Raw genomic sequence first — 20,985 nt, 5'->3', positions numbered from 1 at the left:
TATCACATCTCCCATCCCTATCCGCTTCCTGTTTGCATAATATTGTCTTTAAGTTTATTTCCCTTATATAGCCCCGCCAAATATTCCTCAGAATTTTCAGCTTTCCTTTCTATGCTTAGGACTGGTTTTCCACCTGAGCTCTTGATATTCATACAACCGCTGCTGTGCGCTCCGAAAGCTATTAATTTCCTGTAGACGTTATCTTTCCATAGTTATATATGCTTCTATATAATTCCTCTAGCCAGTCCTACTTCGCCATCTTCCACTGAAGCATATAGATCCATTTTACTGTTAACGGAGTTTCAATGCCTCAGAATGTTCTTTTACGTTTTACGCCTAGGTGTAGACGTTGCCATATACGAAGATGTAAATGACCTGTTGATCGAAACTGGTATTTAACGTTTGTTTTAACAGCAGCTCGTAAGTATGACTGTCTCAATTATTAAATTCATTCTGTTGCGAAAAAGTTTCTCCGAATCTGCTCTATGTCCAAGTTAAACAACCCAAATTAAATTCTGATTTCTACCTGTGCATGGAAATGCAAATACTATGAAACAAACACTAATGATATTTAAATTTAGAAGTACTTCTCAGTTTCATTTCTATTTGGTAAGAGATACAGGTGATGTTTTTCTAGAAGGTGGGTCTGTTGGCAGGCTGTGGGAACCTGAGGCGCGCGGGTGTCGAATGGCTAGCGTCCCTTAAAAAGTTTTCTAGGTGAAAGGCTTGGTCCTAAGACAGGTAGTCTGCGTGGCTGGACGAGAGAGTGGCCCATGTGCAGATAAAAGTCTCACAGAGCACTGAAGATGACTTCTGCCAGTCCGCAAGCTGTCATTGTGGGAAACAGAGGGAAGAATGCTTTCGAAAGAACTATGAATCTGCAAGGGGCTGGGGGATACGACGTACTCAGGCAGAGATGAATTTGCTTTATTCGAAGTAGGTCAGCAGGAGTGGAGGTTTAAATTTTGTAGGGCAGTGCTGGGTTAGTTCACCAAAATCATTTTTGTGGTGGAAAGGAAGACTCGCGCCTGTGTACGAGTGGGCCTTGTCATCGACAGGAACGTGAACCCACTGTAACTGGGGAGAGACGTTCTGCGTTCCACCTCCATCTTGGAGACGTGCAGTACTGGTTAATCATGGTAGGATGTTGCGTAGAAGGAAATTGTTATTGTTGTAAACTTTTTGTTGGTGAGAACTCAAAGTGTAGAGCTATCGGCTGAGAAAGCCCGTGGTGTCAGAAGAAGAAAGAATTTTCAGCAGGATAGCAGATAGACATTTTGTAAGAGTTGCAGAGAGGAAACACTTCGCCTGAAACTGAACACCTTATGGAAGCTGAACACCTTATGCCTGCGCAGAGTGGGAGGGCTCTTCCCCAGGGCTGTTCATGGATGCTGAGGTTTTGAGGTTGATCTGAAAACTGTCAGCTGTTACTGCCCCCCCTGAATCTTCGAATTATGGTAAGAATAAACCGCATATCTGCGAGTCATGGCGAAGGGATCGCGAAGTTGTTTACTTCAAGTTAGAGTCTTGGTTGTCGAAGGTAATTCACACAGTCTGATAAACTCTTACCTACGCTTGCATGTACTCTGGACTCTTTCAATTAGTCTGTTGTACTATTCTGTCACCATTTGGGTTTACGTGCTCACAGACAAAGCTAGTACTGGTGAGTCCTCTACTGAAACTAACAACATAAAATGACAGTAGAGCTTCTGTGATGGTCACCACGTCGTCGTGGGTGCGGCGGAATTCCAACCTTCAGTTAAGAAAAAAAAGACGGGGAGGGGGAATTTACGTCGACATAGCTAATAGCATCATTTCATTTCCAATTCCACCCACGTGTGCCAGGATCTAACAATGTTTAGTTTATAATTTAATTTGAAAGTTTGTGCTCTGTATTTTTAATAGGCTGTTACAGTGCCATGTAGGCTTCATTTCTTAGTTCGATAAACAACTCCCCTCACACACACACACACACACACACACACACACACACACACACACACACAGTGTCTCACTGAACTCTGCCACCTCAAATAACAAATATCTCTAGACGAACAACAGATATTCAAAAACTGTTTTCACCACCATGACCGTACGGCAGAGGTTTAGGAAACGAAATACTAGGCAAAATTTTAAACAGTAAATACTATTTTAAACACAAAAATGTGTATTTTTAAATAGGCACCCCATATTAATTCGTATGCAATCAATAGCATGAAAAATCACAAAAATCATGACAGTTTCATCGCAACACTTCAATTGACGTTGACGCTTGAAATGAATGAAGCGCACCGCCAGCGTACGCCCTGAGATTCAAGCGTGCACCTCAGGCAGCCGGTAATCGTGACGTAATTGACGTACTACGTCAGTGGAGTGTTAACGTGTGGTGCGGTATTGTGTGACAACACGTCATTGGGTCATATTTCATTGATGGCACTCCTGAAGGGGGATAGTTTAGCCCCTTCTTGAGCTGGAGCGTAGTAGTAGTAGTAGTAGTAGTAGTAGTACTAGTATGTTAACCGAAGGCCCAGAAACGACGGAGATGCTCCGTCCCCGCCGCAGCCGCAGTGGTCCACAACCCCACGACGACTACCGCAGTCCACTTCTCCCCTCCACTGCCCCACACCGAACCACTCTTTCAGGGTTATTGTGCTGTTCGGCCCTCGGTGGATTGGAAACGCGTCTATCAATGTGGTTCCAACATGATGGATGTCCTACACAAAATGCAGAAGTTGCCAGAGACGTTCTGGACGCGATATTTCAAAATAGATGGATGGGGCTGGGAGGTACTCTGCTATGGCCGATACGGTCCCCCTACTTTACGCCATTAGACTACTTTCTCTGGGGAGCAGTGAGAGAGAGTGTATCAAGAACCCCCAACGACAGTAGATGATATGCAATATCATATTACTGCGGCGTGTGCGGCAATATCTGTAGCAACTCTACGATCTGTGCAATACTCTCGTTATCCGTCTGTAAATGCGTATTGATGCAAACTGAGGGCACTGCGAACGTATGTTGACGTGAAACAGTTTCATTGGTCAAGATGTGGGTGTATTTCCTGTGCTGGATGTAATGCACAACAATACAGTTTCTCTGGTTGGTTGGTTGGGGAAGGAGACCAGACAGCGTGGTCATCGGTCTCATCGGATTAGGGAAGGATTGGGAAGGAAGTCGGCTGTGCCCTTTCAGAGGAATCAGTCCGGCATTTGCCTGGAGTGATTTAGGGAAATCACGGAAAACCTAAATCAGGATGGCCGGACGCGGGATTGAACCGTCGTCCTCCCTAATGCGAGTCCAGTGCCTAACCACTGCGTCACCCCGCTCGGTAGTTTCTCTGGGCGACAGGGCACTAATAAATGTGTGTAGCAAAGCGAATTCAAGTGTGTTATCTCTAATTGTAGCTCTTGTTGTCATTTCGTTAGAATAAACATACATTTACAATTTGAAAAACGTAACTTTGCGTAGGACGTGTTACTTTTTTATTTTTGTGGATTGTGTATACGTTCATACTGTATAATCCCCTGGCACAGGCAGAGTGAGGTGCACGCTTGAGTCTCAGACGTGCGTTAGCTGTGCGCTTCATTAATTTAAAGCGTCAAATTCGCTTCGCAATTTCTCGGGATGTAATTTACGTATTGCGATGCAACCAACGCTATGATTTTTGTGCCTTTTCATGCTACTGATTGCTTAAGAAATAATTGGGGTGTACATTTAAAAATACACAAGTCTGTGTTGAAAATAGTATTTGTCTACGTTTTAAAATTTCGTATAGTATTTGGTTTTCTAAGCCCCTGCCGTTTCGTTCATGTTGGTGAAAACCGTTTTTGAATATCTATTGTTCCAGAGCCGTTTGATATGGCGGAGTTAGGTAAGACACCCTGTATATATTAGTGTTTGTGCTCGCTCGTTCGCTGTTACCTGTATTTCACCTTCGATTGGGCAGCAGATGCTCATTAGTTGTCATGAAGCGACTTTTTTTTCTTAGGGATCATATGGGGAGCGGACTGTTCACTGTGTTAAGTCACCTGGTTCAGGTCTTGTTAGCCTCTGAATAGTATGCTAAATTCTCAACCGTTGCCTCACAGTGGGTGGAGGTTATACTTAACAGCCGAACTAAGTTAATAATTGGCTCCTCCTACCGACCCCCCAGACTCCGGTGATATAGTTGCTGAACAGCTCAGAGAAAATTTGAGTCTCGTAACAAATAAATACCCCACTCATACGGTTATAGTTGGTGGGGACTTCAAACTTCCCTCGATATGTTGGCAAGAATACTTGTTCAAAACCGGCGGTAGGCAGAAAACATCTTCCGAGATTGTCCTAAATGCTTTCTCCGAAAATTATTTCGAGCAGTTAGTCCACGAACCCAAGCGAATTGTAAATGATTGCGAAAACACACTTGACCTCTTAGCCACAAACAATAGAGAGCTAATAGAGAGCATCATGACTGATACGGGGATTAATGATCAAAAGGTCGTTGTAGCTAGGCTCAATACCGTTTCTTCCAAATCCACCAGAAACAAACGCAAAATAATTTTATTTAAAAAAGCGGGTAAAGTGTCACTAGAAGCCTTCCTAAGAGACGATCTCCATTCCTTCCGAACTGAGTATGCAAATGTAGACGAGATGTGGCTCAAATTCAAAGATATAGTAGCAACAGCAATTGAGATATTCGTACCTCATAAATTGGTAAGAGATGGAACTGATCCCCCATGGTACACAAAACAGGTCCGAACGCTGTTGCAGAGGCAACGGAAAAAGCATGCGAAGCTCAGAAGAACGCGAAATCCCGAAGATTGGCTAAAATTTACAGACACGCGAAATTTGGCACGGACTTCAATGCGAGATGCCTTTAATAGGTTCCACAACGAAATATTGTCTCGAAATTTGGTAGAAAATCCGAAGGAATTCTCGTCGTATGTAAAGTACACAAGCGGCAAGACTGAGTCAATACCTTCGCTGCGCAGTGCCAATGGTACTGTTGCCGACGACTGTGCCGCTAAAGCGGAGTTACTGAACACAGTTTTCCGAAATTCCTTCACCAGGGAAAACGAATGGAATATTCCAGAATTCGAAACACGAACAGCTGCTAGCATGAGTTTCTTAGAAGTAGATACCTTAGGGGTTGCGAAGCAACTCAAATCGCTTGATACGGGCAACTCTTCAGGTCCAGATTGTATACCGATTAGGTTCCTTTCAGATTACGCTGATACAATAGCTCCCTACTTAGCAATCATATACAACCGCTCGCTCTCCGATAAATCTGTACCAACAGATTGGAAAATTGCGCAGGTTGCATCGGTGTTTAAGAAGGGTAGTAGCAGTAACCCATCGAACAACAGACCTGTATCATTGACGTCGGTTTGCGGTAGGGTTTTGCATCATATACTGTATTCAAACATTGTGAATCACCTCGAAGGGAACGATCTATTGATACGTAATCAGCATGGTTTCAGAAAACATCGTTCTTGTGCAACGCAGCTAGCACTTTATTCGCACGAAGTAATGGCCGCTATCGACAGGGGATCTCAAGTTGATTCCGTATGTCTAGATTTCCGGAAAGCTTTTGACACCGTTCCTCACAAGAGACTTCTAATCAAGCTGCGGGCCTATGGGATATCGTCTCAGTTGTGCGACTGGATTCATGAATTCCTGTCAGGAAGGTCACAGTTCGTAGTAATAGACGGCAAATTATCGAGTAAAACTGAAGTGTTATCAGGTGTTCCCCAGGGAAGCGTCCTGGGACCTCTACTGTTCCTGATCTATATAAATGACGTGGGTGACAATCTGAGCAGTTCTCTTAGGTTGTTCGCAGATGATGCTGTAATTTACCATCTAGTAAGGTCATCCGAAGACCAGTATCAGTTGCAAAGCGATTTAGAAAAGATTGCTGTATGGTGTGGCAGGTGGCACTTGACGCTAAAAAACGAAAAGTGTGAGGTGATCCACATGAGTTCCAAAAGAAATCCGTTGGAATTCGATTACTCGATAAATAGTACAGTTCTCAAGGCTTCAATTCAGCTAAGTACCTCGGTGTTAAAATTACGAACAACTTCAGTTGGAAAGACCACATAGATAATATTGTGGGGAAAGCGAGCCAAAGGTTGCGTTTCATTGGCAGGACTCTTAGATGCAACAAGTCCACTAAAGAGACAGCTCACACTACACTCTTTCGTCCTCTGTTAGAATATTGCTGCGCGGTGTGGGATCCTTACCAGGTGGGATTGACAGAGGACATCGAAAGGGTGCAAAAAAAAAAAAAAAAAAAAAAAAAAAAAAAAGGCAGCTCGTTTTGTATTATCACGTAATAGGGGAGAGAGTGTGGCAGATATGATACGCGAGTTGGGATGGAAGTCATTAAAGCGAAGACGTTTTTCGTCGCGGCGAGATCTATTTACAAAATTTCAGTCACCAACTTTCTCTTCCGAATGCGAAAATATTTTGTTGAGCCCAGCCTACATAGGTAGGAATGATCATCAAAATAAAATAAGAGGAATCAGAGCTCGAACAGAAAGGTTTAGGTGTTCGTTTTTCCCGCGCGCTGTTCGGGAGTGGGATGGTAGGGAGATAGTATGATGGTGGTTCGATGAACCCTCTGCCAAGCACTTAAATGTGAATGGCAGAAGTCATGTAGATGTAGATGTAATTGTCATATTTCTTTGAATAAAGCTTGTACACGATTTTGCGGCTGCAGCCGAGTTTGGATCCTCCGAAAGTAGCTTGGTGTAAGGGCACTCACCGTCTGGAGCAGGCCGACCTTGAGGTTCCTCATGGCGGGATTGAAGGGCCCCATGACAGTCTGGATGGTGTTGATGAGCTTGTCCTTGTAGCCCCAGAACAGCTGGTGCGCCGTGAGGCTGTGGAAGGGCTGCGCCTGCAGCGCCCTCATGCCGCTCCGCAGCGCCAGCCGTGCCAGCAAGCCCGCGTCCTGCATGCGCGCGAACGCCGTCTGCAAAGTCACCGGGGAGCCGTCTGTTACACAGGCGTGAAGGCGCGCAACTGAACTTGGCAGAAACTTACGTTTCACATACTCGTTTCGGAAGATACAACGGACTGAGATAAAAGATTACAGTCTAACTTAACACAGAATAACAACACACAGACATTAAGCACATGCAGGACACAACAGAGCATGCGCTCGCCAGTAGGAGGGTAGCAGTTGTCCTGGTGAACGAGAGTTCATGTACGCCTTATCCCCTAAATTTATCTGAGTGTTTGTGTTTCGAGCACTCTCCTCTGTACTACGTCGTCCGTCCTACACCCTATTTGAAGCTTTTTTTAAATATTTTTCCCATTCTGCGAACAATCGTGTGTGTGTGTGTGTGTGTGTGTGTGTGTGGACGCGCGTGAGCTTCAAATAGGGGTACAGGACAGACGACGTAGCACAGAGTGTGCTCGGAACACAAGGAACACTCAGAGTCAAATTTAGCAGATCAGGCATATATGAACTCACGTTCGCTAGGACAACTGCTACCCACCTAATGGCCCACAACCATCAACGAACTACAATACGAACAGATTTAAAAATAAGAAAAACCAGCCACAGCCTATTCCATGAACTAACAATAGAGGAATGAATACACTGCAATATTCAGAGAAATGGAGAGTGTTCGTTACAAACAATATTCTAGAAAATACATGTAGAATTTGTATGTGCTTTTCAGTGACTCATGAGAACGCAGAAATAAAACTATCTGGAGAAAGAAAAACCATGAGTAATACCAAAAATAATCGCGAAATATCTTGACGCAAGGACGTTACGTTTTAAACATGAAGTTCGTTGCAGCTGACAAGCCTCCAGTACATCATGATACACGAAGGGTCCTACATAAGGATAGACTGTGAAATTAAGGTAATGACAAAAACAACTGTTGTTTAAGTATAATTTTCATTGATTAATCATCACTGAAAGTATGTTAACATTTCACTATTTTCAATTAAAAGAATACTAATGGCTCAGAGGTGCTGAAACGTATCTGGGTACAATAAAAATCAGCTTTGCCTAACAGGGCGGACTTAACATCCAGAAGGCTATAAATGACATTCACAGATGATATTGCTGTTATCAGTAGAAGCGAGACAGAATTGAGTTACCTATTGAATACATACAGAATAAACGAATGAATGTTTAGAGGAGTAGCAGACATGAGATTACAGATAAACTTAACAAATTTGGGACCATATATAACAGAATAGGTGGAGACATTACGCCAACTCGGAAATGAAAAAAATTGGGGGCAAAGCAAGGAGGGTATAAGAGGCGGATAAGCACAGACTAACAGGGCGTTGCTGACCAAAAGAAGCTCCATTAGTGTCACAAATAGGCCTTGATCTGAGGGGAAAGTTTGTGAGAATGTACGTCTGGAGCACATAAATGTAATGGTAGTCAATCATGGACTGTGTGAAACTATGATGGCAAGTTGAAAAGTAATGGCTCCGAATTTTTTTCGGGAAACTTCTAAGGTTTCTAAAAAAAGAAAAGCGTTGTTAACATTCTACATCTTTATTCTTCACACATACGTATTAATTTCCAATCCCTGTCGTCAAGCACATTTCTCCTAACGTGAGACCAGTTTGTTCATACCGTCACTGAAGAATGATTGTTGACAGAGCCACAACCTCATCTCTGCTTGTAGCGCTTGATCACTGAAAGTGAATTCCTTGAAGGTGTTGTTTCAGTCTCGGGAACAGACGAAAATCTGATGGGGCCAGACAGGACTGCATGGAGGAAGATCGATGACAACGATCCTAAGGCGTCAGATTGTTGAAGACGTCTCAGCGCTCGTGTGCTGTCTGGCACTGTCATGCTGAAGAAGAGGGTGCGCCATGTGCGGACATACTCGCTGAGTTCATAACACTATTACAGCACACTGTTTCTTATGGTGTAAGATGGCAAGAACTATGCCCCTTAGTTGAAGTCATTAAAGATCACCTAACTCACGTTGAGTGAACTGTAGGGCTGAACAAAAATGACTGATAAGGCACAATTCATCTTGTAGAGGGTATAGTGTGGATGTATTGGAATAATTAATGTCGGGTGATGGTTTTTGAAGTAATTCACACGACATGAAAACTTTGTGGAAATGCGTCGATTTACTGGAGGCTAGTTTATCCAGGGAAGTAATCAGAATTGACTGTGGCCGTGCGGGGGAGCGGCGAAGGGAAGCAACAATAGGCAGCTTAGGGCGGCTCAAGCTCTGAGAAAGCGGTAACGGGGCGCGGCCTCCAGCTGCCTTAAGGTAAGTGACTGAGTGGGTGGTTGGCCCCATGCTGGTGTACCGGGAAGCAGACGGAGGACTTGTACGCCTGTTGATAAATGTCTGTCGTTCCGTTTTCAGCGAAACACGCGAGAAAGCCGTGCAAAGCTACGGTGGAGCGGTCAACAGAGCTCAACATACGCGTGTTCGTGACTATAGCAACTTCATGCTGTAATCGCGGTCTGCAGAGTCTGAAGTAAATCAGGTGAAGAGCGACAGAATGAAATACGCCGTCCTCCAATGGGAACGAGGGACCAAGGAATTTGAAGTACTCTCCTGGGAGTCAGAATTCCGGAAAAATTGGTGTATGTGCAGACACTAACCTTGATGGGTGGCCTGGGAGGAGCTAAATAGCATAAGGTGAGATGAAGGGAAGTTTTGTGGGAATTTGTTCACTTCCCAGAGCAGGCATTGGTTGGCACTGGGAAGCGACACATAATTAACGCGACTTGTGCTGCAATTGGCGTAAGTGATTTTGCTGGAGAGGAAACCGAGGCGAAGAGAGGACTGTGAGAAGTCTCCGTAGTGTTGTTCTGTTCCGAGCTTGCCTTGAGTGCGGATGTGGCATTCTTTACTCAGCTTGCCTGAGAAAGAGTGAGCATCTCTGCAGTTTAGGACTTAGCAAATGGAACAATTGAGGTTGGAGATAAGAAGTTTTGGTTCAGCTTTGTACTGAGCAAGATAGCTAGGAGTGAATAGACGAGCGCAGCCTTGCAGCACCATGAGGTGGGCCGACGTCTGCACAACAAAGCCGCTCCTCCGCGCTGTTTTAGGTGATATTGCGCCAGCTCCGGCCACTGCTTGATTTGTTGGATCACGTTGGCAAGATTTTCTCGAGGGTTTCATGGGCCGTGTATTGCAGAATTCTTCTCGCACTTCGTATTACGCCTGGGTCAGTCGATAGGAATTACTTTTTAGTTATCGCGCTTTACTCCACGCAAACGCAATTTATTACCACTGCCTCATAGGAGAGTCTTTTAATGTGATGATTGAAGGTTGGGAGTTAAATTTGTGCTGATTGACTGCATCTGTTTTCAAACAAGTAGTTGAAATCTCAAGTCACTTTATTAATTAATTTTATGTTCAACATTTGCATCTGGTGTTCAATAGCTGAATATAACACCAATGTGCACCCCTTTTTAATTAAAAGTGATCAATTCTGAATCAATTAATGTCAACACTGCCACCACAGTTCAATCAGGAGTCACAGGGGCTTATTACTTTATTTTGCGTTATCCGATATTGCGGCAGTTTTGCACTCTGTTGATCTGTTGGTCAATTAACTGGGGTGAACACACGCCAATACCAGATAAGTGATGGGTGGGGTGTTACAACGGATCGCCACAGCTACATTACACCCCACACAGAGGGTAGCAATTGCGAAGTGGTAAAGTCAACCGAGTAATATGCACGACTTTTAATGGTTCAACGGATATTTAGAAGAGAATAAAAAATTCGGACGCTTTTTTCAGCACGCCCTCGTAGAAAAAGTGGAGAATCTAAGCATTTGAGTTGCGGTGTTAAAGAAGGCTGCTGAAAATTAGGTGGACTGATAAGATTAATTAGGTGGTCCTCCGCTGGATCGGCGGGGAAGGAAGGACTGTGTTGTGAACGCTCATTAGAATGAATCGGTGGGGAAGGAAGGATTATGTTGAGAGCGCTCACTATGGCTCACAATGTGGCAGTAGACGTGTTTAGCCTTCATGAAGGAACTGCCTTGGTACAACAGCCAACTGTAGACCCTAGGAAATGCGAAGGAATATATATCCACTAATCGGGGTCGTTCAATGAAATTGTGGCGTTGAAGGCTGGTGAGACAAACATGGGTACACTCAAATCGCATTATCACAACGTGAAGTAACACTTTCACCTGTGAGAGGACGAAGTTTGGTCGCACTGAATATGACGAGTTATGCAGCAGGTACGGTAATTGTGGCCTCTGTATCGCTGAGTAACACAAGCAGTCGCCATCGTGACCAGGCGATTGAATTACCCAACTGTTCTTTCAAACAGAAAAAAATGGGTTTCTAAACTGTAGCATGATAACTCCTCAGTTCATTGTTATGGGCTCTGTTACTATAGGCAAGTGAGTTAGAATTGTATGGCGGGAGACGTTTGTTATCCGTGGCCCCACCATCGCTCCTAGATCCTTGATCAGACTGTAGCTATGCGCTCATGCTCCGAGATACACACCTTTCTTGCACACGGTTTGGTGGTCCTTAAAACTACAGTTCCTAAATTCTTGTAAACATTGTTCATATTCAACTGTTTATTCACAAATGGGCTGGAATGATCGAATTTTGTTCGATAACCACGTTACTGATTGTGATTTAGGACTGCTAATTCTTTTGAGTAATAACTGACAATTTTAGTTCGTGTGCGGCAGTTCCTTCACTATCTGTAGACGTACGTCTGCGGGAAGCAACACAACTAATACTTCCCCCCCCCCCCCCCCAAGAAGCGTAATGTGAGAGAACACTCAGTAATTCTGATTTCTTTTACTGTAGCTTGCATTTGTACAGCACTGGTCTCATTAACACGCATTTTTCTGCGGAGAATTATCTTTTTTTGAAGCTGATTTATTTGCACGATCCTTTCGGTTAGTTGTCGATACTGTACACACGCTCCGACTTCTCTTACCACATGCAACTGCGATTTATTTCCTCCTGCGTGGCTAGGTAGGCAGTGTCCATGAGGCTTGTTAAGTTGTAGGCCGTGTATCGCACCTAAGGACGTTAAGAGATGGAATTGAAGTGCTGGACGAAAGTCAGTTTGATAAGAGGAGTTATACCACATGAAAAACGGTTTTGTTATTAGTAACAGGAACGGAACGAAGAAAAAATTCGGGATGGCCTTCATCTTCTTCTTCTTCTTCTTCTTCTTCTTCTTCTTCAGTCCGAAGACTGGTTTGATGCAGCTCTCCACACTACTGTATCCTGTGCAAGTGTCAGCCTTAGCATTTTTACAGCAAACTACATACATATCGATATGCTTACTGCCTCTTCCCCCCCCTCCCCCAAAACTGGCGATACCTTCGTGGGTCAGGATGCGTCCTATCGACAGATACCTGCCTTTGATCAAATTGGGCTATAATTCTCGTTCTCTCTCTTCCATCCCCCCCCCCCTCCACTTCCCCAAGTCCGATTTAGTATCTAAGGTGCCCCACCTACCCGTACGACTTCCAATATTGTTTTATAGCGAATCATTTCAGAAGTTTCTATTCTCGTCCGAACTGGTTATCGTCCACGTTTCATTTCCGTTGAAGGCGGCATTCCATATAAATATTTTCAGGAAGGCCCACGAAACAAATTTGTATTAGTTGTTACCAAATTTTTCTTTGTTACTTTATTTTATACCATCCCTACTTCGCCTACTTTCAATTATTTTACCGCGAAAATCGGCCAAGTCTATGACTGCATGTAGTGTGTGATTTCCCACCAAATTGTATCAACATCAGCTGATTAAATTCGACTACGTTTCTTACTCGGTTTTTTCATTTGTTGATGTTGGTCTTTCCTCGTTTCAAGACACTACCCGTTCCACTCAATTGCCCTTCCAAATACTTTATCTACTGTCAATTAAGTCCTCAGCAAACTTTTGTCTCTAATTTTTTTTTCTGTGACATTAAGTCCCTTTTAGAATTTGTCCTTTATTTCATTTGATGTTTTTTTTCTGTGACATTAAGTCCCTTTTAGAATTTGTCCTTTATTTCATTTGATGCCAGCTTGAAGTACTTACCGAATGATGCCGAGGACGGTCTACAATATTTAAGGCTCACTTTTCAGTTACTGCTTCTCTTTTATGCCCCACTCCCGTAATTGCAGTCCGGTTTATGTACAAACAACTTTTTTCTCTGTGTATGTTACTCGGCTAACTTCAGAATTTCACAGAGTCGTTGAAGTCAACATTTTTTACAATCTTGCTGTAAACCCACTAATTCTGTACACGTAGATCTGTCTTTCTTCAAACCTATCTCCGAGGATAAATCGTTAGGTAAGCTCGGCCTTACGTTTTTCTGCATTTCTCCCGACCGCTAACTCTTCTATCAAAGACCGGCTTTCACGGATTTCTCCGTTTTTCTATCAGTGATTCTGATCAGTATTTTGCAACAATGGCTTATTGAACTCTTTGTTCGATAATATTGACAACTGTCAACTTAAATCTTCTACAAGTCTGAGATTATCTCGCATATTTGACTTTTCTTGGGTAGCAATTACGATTCCGCTATTTGGTCAAAAATTGACATTTTGATAACCGTTGGTGTAACGCAATAACGTCTATAATTGAAACAGCAACCAGCCACAAGAATGGCTTATTTGGATCAAATCACGACCGGTTTCTGTTTTTCTACAAATCCATCTTCTCATGGTCTTTACGAGTTTCGTTCTTTTCTTGCGGGTGCCTTGTTTTGTAAACATTAATTACGAAACGAGGTTCCAGTGAGTAAACAACCATCTGACGATGGATTTACAAAAAATCAAATCGGTCATGGTTTGAGTCAAATAAATCCTGCCAAGCCATACTTAGGGCTGGTTGCTGTTTCAATTATGAAACTAAATGGAATAGTTTTGTGATGATTGGTCTAATGTACGTAACATTACAATGTACCTAGAGATAGCCTTAAACAATTTAGTGGTCAGAAAAGGAAGTCGTGTCTCACCATAAGCGGCATGTTGGCGACGGTGACTGTATCGTTCAGCGTGCCGTTTGACTCTTCTGGGACGAAGACGTACGTGTTGTTCAGCCTGTAGGTTATAGTGGTGTCGTTGTCACCAAATTTGATATCAGTCTTTTTGGAAATCTCCCTGAAACGAAAAGTTCGAAGAACTGTAAATAAATATACACCGTCATTAGTATTGTTACCAAATTTTATCAGCACTTAAGTAGAAAAAAGTCTACCCATACTTCATGTAGAATAGGTCTATCACCATAGCCCATTTACATTAATGCTTAAATTTATCTTCAGAAAAAAGGTTTGGTAGGACTGTGTAAGTAACGAGAAGGTGCTACTATATTAAGAGAAATACAATGAAAGCTACAATTTCAAGTGATTTCGAAACGGTCTTCCTGTATTTTACCAAGCAGTTCTTCGAGTACTTCATGAAAGAAATATTTACATTATTTTGAAGTGACTATGTTTTACAGCTTCTAGCAAGTTTTGGAAAATCTAGGTTTACGAAACATGAACTGTCCATTAATCAACCGGTTTCGTTCATAAATGGACCTTTCTCAGTATTTATATCACATCAAAAATCATGTTTATAGCAAACCTCAAGTATCAGTTGCCCATTGTCACATGTCTACTATATGCTTTATGTTCTCCAGGTTTATAAGTTTATTGTCAATAGTCATGGTTTGTCATCTTAGTTTCATGTCATTTTATAACTGATGATGGCCCGTTTATGACCGAAATTGCATCTGTAACCACGTGGAAATACTGCTGTTTGCGAATCATGATTTCCTATAAATACTGTGCACTGAAACGGTAATGTACCATTTTGCGCTTTGCGTTATTTTTTATCTGCTTTGTTGTTGTGCACTCCAAAGGAGCTGCATTCAGAGAGGTTTAGGGTGTTTTGCTGTAATTCGTAGTGCCTTGGCAGTTTCACGGTTTGACAGATCAGATTGCAGAAGTCGAAAACGCTCATTTGCTGTTAGCGATTCTGATTGCTAGTACGGTTACGGTTCTGATTACCACTGCTTGGTTGCACGATCTGTGTTGGCTGCTTATTCGATTCAAGTATCGTAATTGTTATATGCAAATAAAAATACAAGTAAAAGGTATTTCTTAACGTTCCCGTTTCTGAGTTAGATGTTTAAGTAAGAGCACTTAACGCTTTTTATTTTGATTAAGTCTGAGAAAGTTGTAATAATTTTAATTATAACTAGTTATGAGTTAAGTTTCTATCCGGTGTGCGTCAGTTTTCCTGTAAGCGACATAGCATCTTCCCTTCGGAAATGAAATTTTACCGAGAATTACGTTGAACTGTGATAGTTACAAAAATCAGATTCATTAAAAAAAGAGAGCAGATAGGACGGCCAGCGTATGCCACGATATTCGATCGATGCATCACCAAGTTATAACCGGAATGAAGGAATGCGCTACTTGTTGTCATCAGATATCAGTGGTTAACAGGAACTTTTTCTGAAAGTTTCAACAATAAACGTCTTCTTATATTTCAAAAAAGTACAATCTGGTTGAGACGAACAGGAGAGAAATGTTACAAATAAAAGGCGAAAGCGCAGCATAGCGGCATGTTGCCATCCTGCAGACAGTTGCGTCTCAGTGTATGGCTCCGAGGCCACGGTTCATATCCCGATCGTGTGAACCACGAACGTAGCTTACACCTTACAACAGACAAGCTGTAAGATACATCGACTTTTCCGTTTTCTGTCGTTCCTTAGTCGCCTCAAGATTCATGGAGCTGTGTTCCGTTTTTGCAACTCGTTTCACTCTTTTTATTTATGAAGGATCTTCATTGGCTTTTAATACATGTTTTTCTTTATATACATAATGAATGCACTATGTAGTAGTTACAAGTACGTTATGTTAAATTTTATCATTTCACTTGTTTTTCAAGTTAGAAACAACTGTTGCAGCACAAATTTCGTGAAGTTAAATTATCGTTCGATATTATTTACGATTTCCAGTTTTGTTAAGTCATGTGCGTCATACTGGAGGTGTGTTTACTCGATCTCCGTACGACCGGTTTTCTGCGTTTTCTCGCCAATATTTATTACAGTACTTCACTTACACTTTTCACTGTGTATTTAACGTGTGTTTACGCTGAGAGAGTGTGAGAGAGAGTGTGAGAGAGAGTGTGAGAGAGAGTGTGAGAGAGAGTGTGAGAGAGAGTGTGAGAGAGAGTGTGAGAGAGAGTGTGAGAGAGAGTGTGAGAGAGAGTGTGAGAGAGAGTGTGAGAGAGAGTGTGAGAGAGAGTGTGAGAGAGAGTGTGAGAGAGAGTGTGAGAGAGAGTGTGAGAGAGAGTGTGAGAGAGAGTGTGAGAGAGAGTGTGAGAGAGAGTGTGAGAGAGAGTGTGAGAGAGAGTGTGAGAGAGAGTGTGAGAGTGTGTGAGAGAGAGTGAGAGAGAGAGTGTGAGAGTGTGAGAGTGTGTGAGAGTGTGAGAGAGAGAGTGTGAGAGTGTGAGAGTGTGTGAGAGTGTGAGAGAGAGAGTGTGAGAGTGTGAGAGTGTGTGAGAGTGTGAGAGAGAGAGTGAGAGAGAGAGTGAGAGAGAGAGTGAGAGAGAGTGAGAGAGGAGTGAGAGAGGAGTGAGAGAGGAGTGAGAGAGGAGTGAGAGAGGAGTGAGAGAGGAGTGAGAGAGGAGTGAGAGAGGAGTGAGAGAGGAGTGAGAGAGGAGTGAGAGAGGAGAGAGTGAGAGAGGAGTGAGAGAGGAGAGAGTGAGAGAGAGTGAGAGAGAGTGAGAGAGAGAGAGTGAGAGATAGTGAGAGATAGTGAGAGAGAGTGAGAGAGAGTGAGAGAGAGTGAGAGAGAGTGAGAGAGAGAGAGAGAGAGTGAGAGAGAGTGAGAGAGAGTGAGAGAGAGTGAGAGAGAGTGAGAGAGAGAGAGTGAGAGAGAGTGAGAGAGAGTGAGAGAGAGTGAGAGAGAGAGAGAGAGAGTGAGAGAGAGTGAGAGAGAGTGAGAGAGAGAGAGTGAGAGAGAGTGAGAGAGAGAGAGTGAGAGAGAGTGAGAGAGAGTGAGAGAGAGTGAGAGAGAGTGAGAGAGAGTGAGAGAGAGTGAGAGAGAGTGAGAGAGAGTGAGAGAGAGTGAGAGAGAGTGAGAGAGAGAGAGTGAGAGAGAGTGAGAGAGAGTGAGAGAGAGTGAGAGAGAGAGAGAGAGAGAGAGAGTGAGAGAGAGTGAGAGAGAGAGAGAGAGAGAGAGAGAGAGAGAGAGAGTGAGAGAGAGTGAGAGAGAGAGAGAGAGAGAGAGTGAGAGAGAGTGAGAGAGAGTGAGAGAGAGTGAGAGAGAGAGAGAGAGAGAGAGAGTGAGAGAGAGTGAGAGAGAGTGAGAGAGAGTGAGAGAGAGTGAGAGAGAGTGAGAGAGAGTGAGAGAGAGTGAGAGAGAGTGAGAGAGAGTGAGAGAGAGTGAGAGAGAGTGAGAGAGAGTGAGAGAGAGTGAGAGAGAGTGAGAGAGAGTGAGAGAGAGTGAGAGAGAGTGAGAGAGAGTGAGAGAGAGTGAGAGAGAGTGAGAGAGAGTGAGAGAGAGTGAGAGAGAGTGAGAGAGAGTGAGAGAGAGTGAGAGAGAGTGAGAGAGAGTGAGAGAGAGTGAGAGAGAGTGAGAGAGAGTGAGAGAGAGTGAGAGAGAGTGAGAGAGAGTGAGAGAGAGTGAGAGAGAGTGAGAGAGAGTGAGAGAGAGTGAGAGAGAGATTAGTGGCTAACATGGTCACTGAGCTATTGCTGATGTTGATTTTGTCATTAGTTACTTTTTCACTGAAAAAGCTCTTCCTATATGGTAGCTATCCTGTAATATCAGGAGCTTATGTTGCGATTGTTCACTTCAAAAATTTACATGTCCTCTTCCATGTCGGAAGGTTCGTGTCCGTGTTTTGTCATGGTGATGAGCAATGACTTTTTATACTTACGGCTTCTCGTATGTTCTGTAATGCAAACTTGTGGGACAGGCCACTGAAGATGTTTCATAAATAAAGGAAGCGAAACGTGTATGGTAAAAGACAAACAGCGTTTATTTAGTTGCGAAGACGGGACACACCTTCATGAATTTACGACACATTTCAGAGAGATTTTGACACTATCACTAAATAGCGGAGTCGCACTACTAGCCTATCATTCCAGTCGTACCCTAAACTATGGGTCGTATGTCTTCTTTTGCTCCACAGGAAAATTTATCAAGTTTTAATGTTCAACAAATAGGTATAGTTAATTAGGAGCAATCAACTTATTCATTGCTTTGTTTTCTTATATGAACATCAATGACAGACGATGCGATATATGGTGAATAGCTAGTTGTCACGACCTCCATCAATTTCACTCGCTGAAACTTTACCGCAGTGAATAACCTGACACGTATGACTAGTCTACGTTCGAGAATCCTACACGAAACAGTAATTTTTTTGTGTGTGCCATGAGCCATATATCTACTCACCCGGACGTCATGGACACTGCCAACCAGCTGTTCCAAATTCAAATCTTACGCCCATCGCGCGTGCACAGCGCTAACTACCATGATAGCCCACAATTCACTGTCAGTAGGCTACTACCGCTGGACGCAGCTTACCCAACTGTCGATGTAAGACTATAGACACATCTCCCGTCGATATGCAGCTACATGAAATAAACTCAACAACCAATACGGAACAGGAAAGTATGTCACATGTGGATGGCTCTGAGGACTATAGGACTTAACATCTGTGGTCATCAGTCCCCTAGAACTTAGAGCTACTTAAACCTAACTAACCTAAGGACATCACATACATCCATGCCCGAGGCAGGATTCGAACCTGCGACCGTAGCAGTCGCGCGGTTCCGGACTGAGCGCCTAGAACCGCGAGACCACCGCGGCCGGCTATGTCACATGTGACGATATAGGATCGTTGCAATATCCTCACTGTCATCTATCTCTTCAGCACAATAAAGCCAAAGTTGTGTCCTGTCTATTGGACGCTGACTACATGAAGAGGGTAGTTCGTGTTGAATGCGTGACAAAAACGGCTAAGGTTGAGTGAGTGCGTCCTGTTACAGCCTCGGCCAGAAACCAGCATTTCGTCGTAGATGGCTTTATTTTCTATTACTGCCGTAATGGACATCCCCATCATTTTTAGAACTACTTAATAATGGAACTCAGCGAATCTGTTAGGTTGCCACTACATGGCTGGTACTGTTTACCAGATATATCTTCTGGTAAACCTTGCGGGATGTAAGGTCGTGGTCCATGAAACTCTTCAGCTCCTAACGTTTCGTCCAGTGCTTCGCTGGACATCTTCAGAGGGGTGTTTCTCCTCCGGTGAGTCTTACCGACAGTCGGCAAGACTCACCGGAAGAGAAACACCCCTCTGAAGATGTCCAGCGAAGCACTGGACGAAACGTTAGGAGCTGATGAGTTTCATGGACCACGACCTTACATCCCGCAAGGTTTACCAGAAGATATGTCATCCGGTCGTGAAAGCCTTCATACTATGTTTACCAGATACCCCACACTTGAGGAATCTTTCTGCTCATGGCGTCTTCCCCCTACCAAGTAGCCTGTGTAACGATCTTATAGGTGAAAATTAATAACGAATTCATATTGGTTCACGGAAGCAATGAGAAAACGTAAATAAAGAGTATCTCTAAATCGTGAAAAGTGAGCGGCCATCCGCATGATTAATAAAATTCGGTTACATGACGAAGAACATAGGGGAAACAGGGATGAATAGCCGTACCGGGGAGATGGCGAACACGTGTTGATCTCCAACTAATCGCTTTACAGCGCTGCCCGTCAGTTGACAGCGCGTTGTCGTGGTGTGTGACACGTTGATGAATACCCTGAATCTTTATTGTAACAAAAAATAACTTTTTGTGATACCAATTTTTAATACACATTAAGGCTACACACCATGTCCATAGTTTCCCATTTTTCCGGAAGTAGACTGAATAGTTACGGAAACTAACACTTCAGAGCTGTACAGGTCTAGCTCCGTGCTGCCGTGTTTCTGTTTGCATTCTCGTCCACCATGTTTGATTACGCGCTGTTATTTTTCTCTGCCGGCTGCGAGAGATGGCCACACCACATTTGGGATAGTTAGCCACGCCGTAGAACTTCATTTATTTTTTAGTTGTGGCGGGAATCTACTTTTTTACAGATTCCAACTAAGTAAGTCCCCAACCTTAGTTCAAATAAAGACAGGTGAAGAAAAAAAGTTCAAATTGCTATCAATAATGTAAAACTTGATAGTTATTCAGTCAGAAGAATTTCTGTATAGTTCAATATTCCAAGCAAAATCCTAAAGCGAAAATTAAAAGTATGTTGTCGTTAAACTGCCATGTGTCTAGGTTCCTGTTCGGGTTTGACCAGTAAGGAACCGCTTGTGTTACTTCGTATGATTTTATGGACCTAATTGTTGCAGTACGTTTTGCAGAGAAAAAGTTATAATTATTAAATTCTCATAAAAAGATTTCCTCTTAGTTATTAATGTGTTTTGACAGCTGGTTGTCTGTCCATTGCCTGTCTGGCCATCTAACAGTGATATACAGGATAGATGGCCATATGTTACAGAATTCAAAAAAAATTTCATAGTTTGTTTGAACTTTGGTCTAACTTCGTGACAGAAGACATTTGTTTTTATGATTAATCAAAACACATATACTAGTGTTTTTCGTGTTTGTTATTGGCATTTGAAAAAATGGCATGGCTATCTCTCCCCATTTTACTCCTTCTTCTTCTTCTTCTTCTTCTTCTTCTGCTGCTTTTACGGCCTCATTGGACCACTTCAGTCAATCATTTCTGGTCCTCTTCTTTGGTATTTTCCCCTTCCGAGTGGCCCAGTATCTCTTCATTCGTTCCGATGCTTTTCGTCGTTCCTTATCTGTAAATACCCTTTCCATTGTATGTCGTTTGTCAATTTTTGGTTTAAATCTTATTTCTGTGTCCCTCAACTTCTTTAAATTTGGCGTTTTGTTCTGCAAATCATCCAGAGTTATTTCCAGTTCTTCCATATCCTCTCTTATTTCCTTAAGCCATCCTCCTTGTTGTTTCAAATTCCAGAGTTTCTCAATAATTTTCCTTGATAAT

At 43.0% G+C, this 20,985-nt stretch overlaps 1 protein-coding gene across 1 annotated transcript in view; it reads right to left on the bottom strand.

Moving 5' to 3' along the window:
* Positions 1-6,742: 6,742 nt before the first annotated feature.
* The window catches only part of LOC124771026 (lysosome membrane protein 2-like), a gene marked incomplete at both ends in the record, with an annotated part of 81,645 nt that continues 67,402 nt past the window's right edge, over positions 6,743-20,985 (bottom strand). Inside the window, 2 exons of the mRNA XM_047249267.1 lie at positions 6,743-6,952; positions 13,921-14,065. Coding sequence (XP_047105223.1) covers positions 6,743-6,952; positions 13,921-14,065 — 355 coding nt within the window. The remainder of the gene's footprint in view (positions 6,953-13,920; positions 14,066-20,985) is intronic.

The sequence above is a fragment of the Schistocerca piceifrons genome, unplaced genomic scaffold (assembly GCF_021461385.2).
Source record: "Schistocerca piceifrons isolate TAMUIC-IGC-003096 unplaced genomic scaffold, iqSchPice1.1 HiC_scaffold_864, whole genome shotgun sequence".
In the NCBI taxonomy this organism is placed as follows: domain Eukaryota; kingdom Metazoa; phylum Arthropoda; class Insecta; order Orthoptera; family Acrididae; genus Schistocerca; species Schistocerca piceifrons.
This window is presented reverse-complemented; position numbering and strand designations above follow the sequence as displayed.